General features: G+C 36.2%; 1 protein-coding gene across 1 annotated transcript in view; it reads left to right on the top strand.

The window, feature by feature from the left end:
* LOC115918807 (probable RNA-binding protein 19) overlaps positions 1-15,605 on the top strand; it is a 42,583-nt gene extending 26,978 nt beyond the window's left edge. The window contains exons 15-26 of the mRNA XM_030991365.1: positions 7,383-7,498; positions 8,207-8,303; positions 8,760-8,870; positions 9,378-9,578; positions 9,885-10,041; positions 10,936-11,024; positions 11,897-11,963; positions 12,531-12,669; positions 13,057-13,173; positions 14,097-14,202; positions 14,485-14,608; positions 15,433-15,605. Of these exons, the coding sequence (XP_030847225.1) occupies positions 7,383-7,498; positions 8,207-8,303; positions 8,760-8,870; positions 9,378-9,578; positions 9,885-10,041; positions 10,936-11,024; positions 11,897-11,963; positions 12,531-12,669; positions 13,057-13,173; positions 14,097-14,202; positions 14,485-14,608; positions 15,433-15,503 (1,395 nt within the window). The 3' untranslated portion in view covers positions 15,504-15,605. The remainder of the gene's footprint in view (positions 1-7,382; positions 7,499-8,206; positions 8,304-8,759; positions 8,871-9,377; positions 9,579-9,884; positions 10,042-10,935; positions 11,025-11,896; positions 11,964-12,530; positions 12,670-13,056; positions 13,174-14,096; positions 14,203-14,484; positions 14,609-15,432) is intronic.
* The last annotated feature ends 288 nt before the right edge of the window (positions 15,606-15,893 follow it).

A 15,893-nucleotide genomic window follows, 5' to 3' on the forward strand; every position in this document is an offset into this window, starting at 1 on the left:
ATGTATGTATATCTTGGAAGTGACATGTTAGAGTGTAGAATTAGAAAGATTTTTCACAAATGTTACTATTAAAAGTACTCTTCTATTATAAAGCTTGTATACGTGGGTTTTTGTTTTTTTGTTGTTAATGTTTGTATTAATATCAATACAAATTACCACAATAAGATAATACTAACAATGTGCATTAATAAGATGTTAATACATGCATGAAGTTATTTAACAAACAGGAAGTACACAAGAATAAAGGGTACGTAAAAAGTTCTACACAAAGAATTTGCAAATAATGAATAGTGAATAATGAAATAGTTGCCTCATTATGAGCTGAAAAGGTGTGACGGGAAACTCGCAATCGACTCGGAGTTTCAGGGGCCTTATTATTTAAGATATTTGTAGGCCTATTTATACTTCGTACATGTAGGCCTATACAGGGCGTATCATAATAAAGGATATTGAAGTTTAATGACGATTTATATGAAAACTACTGATTTCATAATCAAGCATTTTATGTCTGTTGTAAAGGACAGAATGTCCTCTTGTTAATGACACCCCGATCATACTACTACTGTCACAGTTGACTGAATAACAAAGCATTGCTGTCCACCATGTGAAAGGTGCACTGTGACAAGTTAGCATTCACAGATACATTCTAAAGATTAGTGCTTGTGTCAGCCCAGACATATTGAAATGCTGAACAATGAGTGGATTATGTGTCTAAGAAGGAAATGTTATCAAACTTGGCACAGTGCACCTTTCACATGGTGGACAGCAATGCTTTGTTATTCAGTCAACTGTGACAGTAGTAGTATGATCGGGGTGTCATTAACAAGAGGACATTCTGTCCTTTACAACAGACATAAAATGCTTGATTATGAAATCAGAAGTTTTCATATAAATCGTCATTAAACTTCAATATCCTTTATTATGATACGCCCTGTATATCAATTGCTATTATAGTCAATTTGTGATTTGAGTGGCAATACTACCTTGTGATAATACTCTATGTATATAGGCCTAAATAAATTTGGTACCCCAAGTGTGCAGTCAAAATCGTCTCTCTATACTTTGTATAAGAGCTTCCAAAACTAAAGATCTATCGCTATGATCTACAGGCCTAGGCTATAGGCCTACTTGTAGCTTTTGTTGATAGTCTAAAAATACTCATGATTACTTTTCATCGGATTACAAAAAATAATTACGGTCTAGTTTAAATTCATGTATATTATAATAATAGGATCTATATTAAGATTTGAGAAATACGCAACAATATTTCCTTTCCCAAAAAATTATATTCAAATACGAGGATACCAAAGTATTTGTACAGGTCTCGGGTCTATATTTATTTTGTTCTGTATTTTGAGTTTTTGCTGTTACGAGTTTATATTCATAATTGATATCGAATATTATTGTTACCAATCAGGGCCTCATGGAACCACCACTATCAGGGAAATTAGCCACCCTGTCTAGATATCAGAAATATATAGCTCGAACGCGTCATTTAAATAGACTACGACCTGACCTCTCTGAAAAGGCGACCTCATTCTCATAACATTACTCATCGTGCTCTATTTTGTGTGCATAGCGCACTGACGACCGGCGACTATGCATTGACCTCAGTGCGACTATGTACTAATGCGCGTCTAGTATGTGTGCAAGTGTGATTTATACACATACGTATGCTGTATGTGTGTGTATGTAGCGCGTGTGTTATAAGTGTTCTGGGTACTTGTGTGTGTAATTATGTCCGGCATGTGCGCATGATATGCATGCGATACTAGAAAAGCAAACTGTGCATACGTAATTAGGTGTAATCTGCAGTGATAATTGAGATGTGTATATATACGTGTGTTTTACGTAAATGATCCAATTCTGGTTTTAATACACTAGCTACATAAATGCAAGGGAAACCCAACCCGAGTAACGATTGTAATTGTGCGAAAACAGAAAAATCAAAGAAATATATAGTTGAAAGTTTGAACTATTAAATCGGACAAAGGAAATAATAAGAAAACTCCTTGCCCTTAAACATACATCTATGTGAATCTCAAATTAGCATATTGGTCACTCGACTATGATGTAGAAATATCCAGGTACAACAACTCTGTCAGGCGTCACATGTAGGCGGCCTACACTGAATTATCATTAAAGGAGAATTAACCTTTTATAAGGCAGATTGCTTGGACAAATGGAGAAAAATCAAAGAAGCACATTAGTGAAGGTTTGAGAAAAATCGGATAAATAATAAGCTCAGATCGCACAGTGGGCACTAGGCTTTAGAAGTTTTGAATTATTATCAATAAAAAGTGTCAATTAAAAAAACAAAACCTAGTAGGCCTACATGTAGATCATATGAGGAACCTGGGAAATGAAGAGAGCTTGAAAATATCAGTATAGGGGTAAGATACAGATCCGCTACTAGGATTTACGGTGAATGGGGGGGGGGGGGGGGGGGGGGTATAGGCATACACATTTTTGACCCACCTTCAATTCAATCAATAGGCATAAAGTAGGATAACATAGTTTTCACTAAACTGTCGCATTCAATTTTAGCAATGTTTTCATGCATTAAAGTGATTGCGATCGATTGCGTTCGCAAGTGCACGCATATGCGCGCGATCAACTGTGATGTGAATATATTTCACTTTAAAAGTCCCCCCAAAAGACCCGCCGCAACTCTAAATAATTTTTTGAAAAAGAGATAACGTCTAATATATTTTTTCGCCACCTATTAGTTTTTACTTTGAGATTCCCGCCGCAACTTAAATCATCTTTTAAAAAATAGAAAATATTGCGTCATAAAAGATAACAAGTCCGCCAATTTGATTTTGGTTTAGAGAGTTCGAAAAGGATCCACCTTCAATTTAATCAACTAGCCTAAAGAAAGAAAACATAGTTTTCACTAAACTGTCGCATTCAATTTTAGCAATGTTTTCATGCATTAAAGTGATTGCGATCGATTGCGTTCGCAAGTGCACGCATATGCACGCGATCAACTTACTGTGACGTGAATATATATATATTCCACTTTAAAAGTCCCCCCAAAAGACCCGCCGCAACTTAAATCATTTTTTGAAAAAGAGACAAATGTTGCGTCATAAAAGATAATAAGTCCGCCCATTCGATTTTGGTTTTAATTAGAGAGTTCGAAAAGGACCCACCTTCAATTTAATACAAAATAGGGCATAGGTGTCGATCCCGGGGGGGGGGGTGGGGGTGGGGGGATATATCCCCCCCCCCCCCCAATATTTCAGGTGGGCGTGGCCTGTACATTACCATTAAAAAAAAATGAAGAGAAAAATTAATGAGAGCCCGATGAGAGTAGTTAACGGTTATTACTCGCAAGATGACCATCAATATACACATTTTGCTATCTCATTTTCATGATACATACGCAAATGAGACAACCGTATTTGAGACAAGAATAAATTGAATTCTCGCTCATACGGCTTCATCAGGAATTGATGAATTTATTCAATTTATTCAATCTAAAAGCTAAATGTTAAGCGCGAAGCGCAAACGTGCAAAAAAAGAAGTAGAGAGTAGGAATAAGAAACAGAGAGGATACAGGCGCGTAGCCATGGGGGTGTGTGGCGGTGGGGGCGGTCGCCCCCCCCCCCCCCCCCCCCCCCAAAAAAAAAGAGAGAGAGAGAGAGAGAGAGAGAAAGAAGAAAGGAAGAGGACGTAAGAAGAAAAAGGATTAAGAGTCGGGAACGGTACAACGAATCGTCTTCTTTCTCTAATAATTTAATGAAACGTCAAAGCTTCCGCGTTTCGCGCGGGAACGGGGGGGGGGGGGGAGAAACTGAATTCAGTCAAGGATAAAGAGTCGAGAATGGTACAACGAAACGTCTTCTCTCTTTAATAATTTAATGAAACGCCAAAGGAAACTGAATTTAGACAAGGATTAAGAGTCGGGAACGGTACAACGAATCGCCTTCTTTCTCTATTAGTGAAACGTCAAAGCTTTCGCGTTTCGCGCGGGAAGGGGTGGGGGGGGGGGAGGAACTGAATTCATACATTGAGTAAGAGTCGAGGATGGTGCAACTAAACGTCTTCTTTCTTTAATAATTTAATGAAACTTCAGAGTTTCCGCGCTATATGCGCGGAGGAATTGGAACTTGATTCAAACAAGGATTAAGAGTCGAAAACGGTACAACGAATCGCCTTCTTTCTCTTATAATTTAATGAAATATCAAAGCTTCCGCGCTTCGCGCGGGAAGGGGGAGGGGGTGGGGGAACTGAATTCAGACAAGGATTAAGAGTCGAGAGTGGTACAACGAATCGTCTTCTTTCTTTAACAATTTAATGAAACGTCCGAGCTTCCGCGCTACGCGGTAAGATACAGATCCGCTACTAGTATTTCATGTGAATGGGGGGTATAGAAATACAAATTTTTGACCCACCTTCAATTCAATCAATAGGCATAAAGTAGGATAACATAGTTTTTACTTAACTGTCGCATTCAATTTTAGCAATGTTTTCATGCAGTAAAGTGATTACGATCAATTGCGTTCGCAAGTGCACGCATATGCGCGCGATCAACTGTGATGTGAATATATTTCACTTTAAAAGTCCCCCCAAAAGACCCGCCGCAACTTAAATCATTTTTTGAAAAAGAGAAAATATTGCGTCATATAAGATAATAAGTCCGTCAATTTGATTTTGGTTTAGAGAGTTTGAAAAGGATCCACCTTCAATTTAATCAACATGCCTAAAGAAAGATAGCATAGTTTTCACTAAACTGTCGCATTCAATTTTAGCAATGTTTTCATGCATTAAAGTGATTGCGATCGATTGTGTTCGGAAGTGCGCGCAGTCAACTGTGAGGTGAATAGATTTCACTTTAAAAGTTTCCCAAAAGACCTGCCGCAACTTAAATCATTTTTTGAAAAAGAGATAGCGTCTAATATATTTTTTCTCCGCCGATTAGTTATCACTTTGAGGTTCCCCCGCAACTTAAATCGTCTTTTGAAAAATAGATAAATATTGCGTTTTATAAGATAGCAAGTCTACCGATTAATTTGGTTTAGCGAATTCAAAAAGGATCCACTTACAATTTCATCAATATGCCTAAAGAAAGATAACATAGATTTCACTAAACTGTCGCATTCAATTTTAGCAATGTTTTCCATGCATTAAAGTTAGTGATTGCGATCGATTGCGATCGCAAGTGCACGCATATGCGCGCGATCAACTGCCACGTGAATAGTTTTCACTTTAAAATTCCCCAAAAGACCCACCGCAACTTGAATCTTTTTTCCCCCCCAAAAAGAGACAAAATATTGCGTCATAAAAGATAACAAGTCAGCCGATTCAATTTTGGTTTAGAGAGTTCAAAAAGGTTCCGCCTTCAATTTAATAAAAAATAGAGTGATATTGTCTAACATATTTTTTCGTAACCGACTAGTTTTCACTTTCATATTCCCGCCGCAACTTAAATCATCTTATGAAAAATAGAAAGGTATTGCGTCTGATAAGATAACAAGTCCACCAATTTAATTGTGGTTTAGAGAGTTCGAAAACGGGATCCACCTTCAATTTAATCAACTAGCCTAAAGAAAGATAACCTAGTATTTACTGAAGTGCCGCATTCAATTTAGCAATTCCATGCATTAAAGTGATTGCTATCGCAAGTGCACGCATATGCGCGCGATCAACTGTCACGTGAATAGTTTTCACTTTAAAATTCCCCCAAAAGACCCGCCGCAACTTAAATCGTTTTTTTGGAAAAAGAGACAAATATTGCGTCATAAAAGAAAATAAGTTCGCCGATTTCATTTTGGTTTAGATATTTTGAAAAGGATCCGCCTTCAATTTAATAAAAATAGAAAGATAACGTCTAATACATTTTTGTCCGCCGATTAGTTTCCCGCCGAAACTTAAATCGTCTTTTGAAAAATAGTATTGCGTCTGATAAGATAACAAGTCCACCTATTTAATTTTGGTTTAGCGAATTAAAAAAGGAACCGCCTTAAATTCAATCGAAATTGAAAGATAACGTCTAATATATTTTTTCACCGCCGATTAGTTATCACTTTGAGGTTCCCGCCGCAACTTAAATCGTCTTTTGAAAAAATAGATAAATATTGCGTCTCATTAGATAACAAGTCTACCGATTTAATTTTGGTTTAGCGAATTCAAAAGTCATCCGCCTTCAATTTAGTCAAAAAATGAACGTCTAATATATATTTTTCCCCGCCGATTAGATTTCACTTTGAGATTCCCGCCGCAACATTATGCGTAAGTAGCAACAATAACTGACAAAAATAAAAAAGCAAACTATCGCCAACAGAGGGCGACATTTCATACGGAAGGACTGCATTACATTTTAGCAATGTTTTCCACGCACTAAGCTGATCGCGATCAATCGCGTTCGCGCGCAAGTGCACGCGTATGCGCGCGATCCACTGTGACGTTGATCGCAGGCGGAACTGTATGGCATACTTGTTATTCCTAGGGTTAAAACAAAGTGGTGGGGGGGGGGGAGCGAACCTTTGCTAATGCTGGGCCTTCATTATGGAATACTCTCCCTCAATGGATTAAAAATAGTAGTTCTGGTGAAGTGTTAAAAAATGATCTTAAGAAACATCTGTTTAATTTAGCTTATAATTGATTACCATTACCTTTCATGCCTGTACCTTTCCTATTGCACTTTTGTATATATTTATCATGTATTTCACCTTTTGCACAAGCTGCGCCTTGAGCATTTGATTGTCAAGTGGATTTGACGCCTTACAAATCTTATGTATTATTATTATTAATCATCTCAGTATGGTTTATCGATGGAAACACGTTTAAAGAAGCAGCCATAATGTGTATGTGAAACAGTTTTTGTGTTGTCGACATTTATGTCAATTTTGACAATTCTCATCATTCCCCTTCATTCCTTGTTAGTCCGGAGCCGTAGGTGCTCTAGTAGTCAGCTGAGTAGTGTATGCTTTGGCCTGTGGTCTTCAGGTCCTCATTGAGAACTGTTGGTAGGGAGGTGCGAGGGCATCCCTGCCAACTACCCACAGAAGTGAATAGCATTTGAAAACATCTGATAGTGAATGATTGGATTATGTGATTAGACTTTAGTTGATTGTATAGAGTACCGAAGCTGTGACATTATAAAAATCAATTTTTGGAATTCCTTAGATATTTCTTTATTGTCCGAAAGAGCATAACAAATAATGTCCAAATGTCAAAAACCAATTGAATATGTTAAGTATTGGCCGAGATATGACCATCTGATTAAATACATTTCTTATAGGAACTCAGTTTATATTGCTCTGGTTCGTAATGTTATGAAAATGAAGACAAAATGATGAAATCCAAAAAATAGATTTTTGATGACGTCTCACTTCACCACTCAATTGTGATTATTTGCTTGGTTTGTTTGACAGGGTCGGATGCTTCACATCCTACCAGGCAAGGAGAAGAAGGTGGAAGAAGAGACACACAAGGAGGGCTCTTCTTTCAAGAACAAGAAGGCAGCAAAGACCAAAGCTCAGAGTGGAAGGTAACATTCATTGGCCCATTGCATACAACTTACCATTGGTGGTAACTTTGCCATCAATGGCAGCTATCATGGTAACAGGGCTCAACAGCCAATCAAAATCAAGGTTACTATGGTAGTTACTATTGATGGCAAAGTTAACATCAATGGTAAGTGTGTTAACCAGCAGCAAGGTTCTATGACGCATGCTGCAATCACATGGGCTTGCTGGATGATCATCAATTCTAACCAAATTGAATATAAAATAGTAAAGTGTTACAGTAGTGACATAAATCATAGTGGTTTCTTGTGCAGTGATTTACAGTAAACTAATCAGAAGACTGTCGCTGTTTTAGAGCATTTCAGTGGTTGTTTGTGTGTGGGATTTGCAGGAGACTGTAAGGGTGGTGGTGGTGATGATGATGATGATGATGATGATGATGATGATGATGATGATGATGATGATGATGATGATGATGATGATGATGATGATGATGAAAATGATGATGATGATGATGATGAAAATGATGATGATGATGATGATGAAAATGATGGTGTTGATGATGATGATGGTGTTGATGATGATGAGGTTGGTGATGATGATGATGGTGATGATGATGATGATGATGATGGTGATGATGATGATGATAATGATGATGGCGATGATGGCGATGATGATGATGATGATGATGATTATGATGATGATGATGATATCTTTCTTTTTGTTTGTAGTTCACACAACTGGAACACTTTGTTCATCTCAGCAAATGCAGTAGCAGATGTCATGGCAGCCAAATATCAGACTTCAAAGAGTGACATCTTAGATACTGTAAGTTAGGTTTCTTCTTGTTTGGCTTTTTTCTTCAATACAGTAAGGTATACATTGTAGCAGTATCAACAAAACATTGGACAGTGTTAATACAGGGATGCCAGTTTCCAGGCAATAGCCTGAATTCAGGCCCCGGAGAGTTATTTTCAGACCATAGTTTAGGCTTTTTTGTGTACAAAATAGCTCATTCTAGGTGATTTTCAGGCCCTCTGATCAATTCTACCTGGCATCCCTGGATAATAAATACAGAGCGACATTAATATAATAAGTGATTAGAAAAGATAGTGAAAAAGTCACTTAAATGTTCAATTGCCAATTTCAGTTAAGATAAATTCAAGTTCCATTTATACATGTCTCCTCTGATAAATGTAAACTACATGACTTGAAATATAATATAATCAATTGTCAAGATATGAAGCTATCTCTTGAAGATCTTTCTACTTGTCTCTTTTACAGGAATCGAGTAGAAGTCTTGGAGTTCGGATGGCTCTAGGAGAGACACAGATTGTTGCTGAAACAAGGCAGTTCCTCTTGGACAATGGGGTGTTACTAGACTCATTCAGTCAGGTACCATGTTCTTACTAGAGTAATTATGATAGAGTAAACCTCTTTAACAGCACAATTGTCTTCTTTTGCTGTGGTAGATATTGTCAGACAGCTTAAAGCATCATGCATGAGCAAGACTTTGAACAATTATTAGAAGTTGTTTCTGTTGTCTAAAACATTTCCTGAGGAAAGGAGATGTGCTTAATTTCCCATGCTTGCCAAAGAAACAGGTTTAAAGGTCCAAAGAATAATGTGATTCAATCTAAGAATAGAAATATATGCCTTTGTAAAACCCCAAGAGACTATTCAGGCTTTTACTTCAGTTGTACTTGTACTTCTATATGCGAGAAGATTTACTTGCAAATTTCATTTATGATTACTGTCAAAATCGATTGATCTATACTCTCATTGATATAACGATTCTTGCAACATCAACTGAAATAGCAGCTACTTTTCATCACTAGTCCCATAAGTGTTTTTCTTTGTTAGTATTAAACCCTGAATACTGGCCACATTGTTCCTTCCTAGGCTGCTGCAGCGAGAAGTAAATCAGTGTTCCTGGTGAAGAACCTCCCAGCAAGTACTACACCGGAGGAGCTGAGAGAGGTGTTCAGTCAGCACGGCATGCTGGGAAGGGTTCTCATGCCCCCCGCAGGAGTGACATCAATTGTAGAGTTCTTAGAACCAACAGAAGCAAGAGCTGCCTTCTACCAACTAGCTTACACTAAGGTTTGCGATTCACTGGTTTTTAATGAAATACATCTCAAGATGAAATTCCCCAACGGTTTTGTTTACATATACAAGTCATATTCCTGTATTCCCAAATACAAGTTATACTTTATTTATCAATGTACACTTTTGAGTGTTCTGCATAATAGTAAAATAAGAATACAATTATAATGTCTATGTTTTAGAGGGATCATCCATTATAATTTTGTAACACTGAAAATATGAGTTTGTTTAGAAATAAGAAATACTTTATGATATTGTTTCTAAACAGCTTAGGCATATTTTTGGTCCAATTCTTCTCCGTAGTTCAAGCATGTTCCGCTGTACTTGGAATGGGCCCCCATGGATGTCTTTGGTACATCTATAAAGAGCTTAGAGAAGACACCTGCTGTGGAAGAAACTAAAGAAGAGAAGAAAGAAGAATTGGAAGAAGTCAGGAAAGAGGAACCTCAAGAAGAATCAGGTATGATGGAGCTAGTTCAGGGGGGTGTTTCACAAAGCATTTTTTCAATGACAAATAACAAAAATCAGTGACAAATCTGCTGATGGCCAATCAGAAGCAAGGATTTCAGTACCTTATAACAAAAAAGTCATTTGTCATTGATGACAAGCTTTGTGAAACACCCCCCAGATGTTGAGTCTTGACTGGTAATTATGAAATGCACTTATAAAAGCATGAAATGGAAAGATGGAATGTAATCATATTAGGATGCCATCCATAAAATTTCATGCTCAGTGCTACGGTACTTGCCTGCTGAAATGGGTCAAGTGTTTGACATTCATTATATTTCTTCCGATAATTTGGCAAGTATGATACTACTGCCATGGTCACAAATGTGCAACTTATTTGGTGGTAGCACTATGAATGGTATTTACTCATTTTGTTCTTGGGTAAACTCTCTTGATTTTAAGCTTTGAAGTAAATTTTATTTTATGTCTGGAAATTATTCAGCATCACTGTCTTATAGAAAGAGGACAGTACAAAAAGAGAGAAAAACAATTTGAAATAAACTGATTTGAGTAGGTTTCATACTTGAGCAAAGAGAAAATAATGTCATTAGAACCATTCACTTCAGTTTTTTGAAGGAAATTATTATTTTGATACATCTCATGCTACACTTCTATGGGTTTTGAGTTTGAGTTTGATACAGTCTATGCATAGGAAAGCATGAAATAGAAAGAATGTACTAATGACAAGATTGCCGAAAATCCACTACGGTAAGTTTGATATACTTAAAGTGCCACAGGACAGATATAAGGCATCTTTTTTTTATACATGTTGTATACCCTAAGTTTACTCTCAATGATATGATTTCAATCTGTTTATGATTTTTTTTTCTGTTTGTCTATTTTTCAGAATCTGATGATGAGCACCAAGTACAAGAAGGCAGTGTTCTCTTTGTCAAGAATCTTAATTTCAGTACGGATGAAAGTATTCTCAAGAAGGTATGATCAAGGTTGAAATAGAAAGTTTAATGAAGGAAACCAAAAGATTTGCATAGACTGTATCAAACTCAAAGTCAATTCTCAAGTTGAAAGAATGGAGAAACCTGTACGTGTAACTGAAGAGATGATTGGTTCTACAAACTTAAAGAATATCAGTGGAAAAAAGACATGGTGAAGCTTTATTTTGTCTGAGGGTCATTGTGTCTCAGTGGTCAGGGTGCAGATTGCGTGCATTAGTCGTTGCTGGGCAGGACGAACATTAGTGCTTGTCCAGCCTCACAGCGGCTGATGTGTTTGGTACGCGTTCTGGCTTTTGGAGTGCAGTGTCTCTTGGCGAGCGAATGATAAGCTTGTTGGTATTATTGTAATTCATGTCCATTTCAGTTTTTAACTGCCAGACATGAAGATTCTAATAAAATTCATTTATCTATCTATCTATCTATCATTTATTCACTGCTATTCTTTGGAATTAATGTTGTTGTTGTTGTTGTTGTTGTTGTCGTTGTTTTTTTTTTTTGGGGGGGGGGGGGGGGAGAGTGATGCTTCACTGCTTTAAGCAGATGCAGTTTTGTTTTTCAACCTCATTACAAGTATTTAATGTCTAATGTATAATTTATGGTGGCAAATGTATACATTCTATCTGATTAAATTATGAAAATAGTCTTGAAAAAGAGCTGTAAAAGAACATTTCATTAAGAATATTCCAAATTAAAAGACTAGAAACTGAGCAATGGTGATTGTTTGTGGCTGCTATGGATTTGATTGTACAGTTGGCTGCACAAGAGGCGCTTCCAATCCTTATCAATCGTAAGTGTAAACCTTCTGTTTCATCTACCTAAATGCAACGGCCATCTTTGTGTGTTCCCATGCAGGCATTCAAGAAGTGCGGCTCTATTAGGAACGTGACAATTGCTCGGAAGAAGGATACAAAGAACCAAGGTCAGAGAGAGTTATTCTCACAATATCGTCTTTCTTTATCTTAAAATGAAAGGAAATTTTTAATTCTTCAATAACCATACACTTACTGATATTTCGTAATCAAGCCTGAAGACATCTTGGTAAAAATAATCTAAAATCATTTCTTAGAAATTGGCAATTATTTCTAATCATTCAATCATACTTGATTTTCTACCATTTTTTCATTTTTCAACCTGTCCGAGTACTTAGAAAGAAATTTGAAAACAAGGTAATTGTTTCAAATTATACCCATGATAATGTTTTATAAGTACTTGTATTGTTTCGATAAGTTTGATGCCCATATCGTGGAGCACTAGGAGTGTCAAGTCTGACATACATGAAGGCAATACAAGAACCCATTATTATTGTTATATTTGTTCTGAATATTTGACATATATTTGAACAATTGAAAAACCTCTAGTGACTCAAAAATAGATGACTCTACAGTAAATCAACAACATAGTCTAAGCTTTTTTTTTAAAGCTGTTAGTGTTTTTCATATAGGAAGAAGAGTGAATATTTTCATTGCTGTGTTCTATCTTTTTGCAGGTGAGCTATTATCCATGGGTTATGGCTTCATTGAGTTTGAGAAACCAGAATGGGCTCAGAAAGCACTGAAAGAATATCAACATGTCGAGGTCGAAGGTCACAACGTTGAGCTGAAGATTTCCAATAGATCTACTGTTCAGTAAGTAAAGTGCAAATATAGATTTCAAGGATTTAAGCTTAGATAATCATGAATTATCATTTGATAAAATGCACCATTGTCTTAACCTCTAAAAAACATAATGCAATATTGCAATAATGATTAGTTACATGCAGGGAAGGAAAAGCGCACAAAGTTCTATTCAAGATTACATCTTTGCCTAATAGACGTTGAAGGGTATAATGGAAAGGCATATTTTCTTTTAATACACTAGAAGATATTGCTTTGAATTTGCAGTATGTTATAATTCATTCAAGCCAAAAAAGAGCATCCTTTAAACATATACATTGTTTAAATTGTTTAATAAAATAACTGATAGTGACTGCTTCCCTTTAATGAATTCTCTTTTTGTATCTCTGTTTAATATAGAACTCAACAGTCTTCATCCAGGAAGAAACAGAAAGCCAAGAAGCAGATGTCGACAAAGATCCTTGTCCGTAATATTCCATTTGAAGCCTCATCGAGAGAGATCAGAGAACTCTTCATGTGAGTAGGCAATAGAGATATACAGATCCAGGGGGTTGTTTCACAAAGATCCTAAGTCGAACTTAACTCTAAGTCAGAATTAAAAATTATGGAGAGCCATTTGCAGCCTTAAAATAAATATATTCAAAAGCGAAAAATCAAGTTATTTTATACTTTTATAAATTCCACATCAAAAACATGAATTCTCCTAGATAATAAGAAAATATGAATTATTTGAATCAACATTTTATGCCTTTTGAAATAATTTTTGCAAAATATTTTCATAGATGCTAACTGCTTTCCATAATTGTTAAGTCCAACTTAGAGATAAGTTCAACTTAGTATCTTTGTGAAATACCCCCCTGGTTTGTAATGTTCCATTTGAATCATAGAAAGATTTCAGAAAATTCTTTATTTGAGTTGGCAGTATAGATATATAAGACTCTATCTTCTGGGGTTCTGTGAATGTTCAAAATCTTGGTTTGTCACTGAAAAGCAGGGAGGTCGTAGAGCTCTTTGTGAGTGAGAAGTAGAGTTGTAAGAACTTTTTCCTTAGGTTCCCAGAATGTTCAACTAAGCTGAAGTTCTGTCATACAATCATACTGCCAATTATTATTCACGTGTTTGTTTCAGCAACAGAATATACATGTATACAACTTTACTGATATACAGTAACTGTCCCAATTTTCTACATATCAATAAATGTAGAAAACAGAAAGCAAATTATTTGTTTTCATGTACGAAAAGGCTTTTGGGTTTGTTGCAATAACTTGCATACACAGATCTTATGAACTGTTAATATATGAAGGAAGGGGAATAGGGATGCAGGGGATGGGGACCAGTAATGTTGAAAGATATATCATTATTCTTCTTATTGGGTTTGGAAGTAATTCTTTGATGTATTAGTTCTTTGTAGTGACCTCTTTATTCTTTCTCATCTTCAGAACGTTTGGTGAGGTGAAGACGGTTCGTCTCCCTAAGAAGATGAGTGGTACTGGATCTCATAGAGGCTTTGGCTTTGTAGATTTCCTCTCCAAGCAAGATGCAAAGGTAAATCAATAATAGATGATGTGACAGGGGCTATCAAGTTGGCTTAGAGAGTACTGATTTTTCAATATCTTTGTGAAAGAACCTTTCTATAAATCATTTTAAATGAAGAGGAAAGGTTCAGTTGTGTCCTGTGTCATTTTTTACCTGAAATTCGAGCTAATGCCCTTCTGCCAGCCAGGCGATGATATCCAAAAGGATATTATCAAATTTTGAAAGATAATAATACAACTATTTAAAAAATTTAAAGCTCAATGAATAAAGTTGTTTTCTTTTTGCTAACAGAGGGCCTTTGACTCGCTATGTCATAGCAGTCATTTGTACGGGCGACGCCTTGTCTTAGAATGGGCAGAGAGCGAGCAGTCTGTGGAACAGCTCAGGAAGAAAACTGCTGATCACTTCTCTGATGGTATGTAGAGATATTCTCTTTTTTATTGAGAAAATAAGAAGAGTGCGAAACTTAATGTTATTCTGAAAGGTTCTTTGTGCGTCAGGGAGACTTGTTTCACTGTATCTATTTATTGCCTAACAGCATAAAGGACATTAATACATTTACATCATGTGAATTATATAGTGAAATGATAATAATAATAATAATAATAGGCATTTCTATAGCGCCATCTATCTAGATAATTCTATTCCAAAGCACATTTATTATTACCCTGGCTTTAGCCTAGCAGCCGTTTATACAGCGCTCCAGCATTTCAAGGAATGAATTCCTGCCAGGTACCCATTTACATCACCTGGTTAGATACAGTTACATATAATAATAAGTCAGAAAGACTAGCAATGCATCACCAAATGGTTCTTTGTATACTTGAATTTGTGCATATAGTTCGTATTAAACTTGAAAATTAAAAAAAAAGGAGAAGATTTTAAACCTCAAAAGCATGTGAGAGATGAAGTAATTGACCTTTCAAAAAGAGGTGACTAAAAAAATATATTCAATAGCAAGTAATGGCTGGATGTAACATCTTGTAAAGTATTATACAGAAATCATACACCAATCCACATAAATTAATCATGGAAATGATTGATCCAAGATGATCCATGTAGATTAGTGACCCTCTGATGTTTGTATAACTTGTATTTCTTTCTTTTTTTACACTTGTATTATCTTTTATATACATATATGTTTGTTATTGAATGGAATGAATACATCTTGAAATCTTGAAATCTTGATTAAATATTTAATCATTATTCTTTTGTTTTCTTTCGTTGAATTGCCCACAGGTTCCAACAATAAGAAGCTCAAGAAATCCGACCTCACGGATCACCTCACGTTATCATCGGTCACCGAGTAGCAATCCCACAATTCCCTTCCCTTCTTGTATGTAGATTAGGTATAAGGTTCAACCTCAATGTGGACGCATGCTAGAGTTAAGCCTGGATTTAACCCCCCCCCCCCCCCTGATAATAAGGATATCTGGTTTCAGAACTCTGTAATGACTATTTTTCACTAGGAGGCAGGCCACTTTGGTCTGATAGAGGCCTAAACAGATGAGTTAATATGAAGAGGGCATGGCTGTTAAGTTGATTATTACTGTAGGGCAAGTTTAAGCTATTTTACCCCATATTTTACTGACCACATATAAAAGCTGATATTCCTTTGAGAGCTTGAACCAGACAAAAGTCACAAAACATCAATAAAATCATAATTTTTGGTCACTTTATGTTTACAATTCTATACTACA

The sequence above is a fragment of the Strongylocentrotus purpuratus genome, unplaced genomic scaffold (genome assembly GCF_000002235.5).
Source record: "Strongylocentrotus purpuratus isolate Spur 01 unplaced genomic scaffold, Spur_5.0 spur5_scaffold_2, whole genome shotgun sequence".
Lineage (NCBI taxonomy): Eukaryota > Metazoa > Echinodermata > Echinoidea > Camarodonta > Strongylocentrotidae > Strongylocentrotus > Strongylocentrotus purpuratus.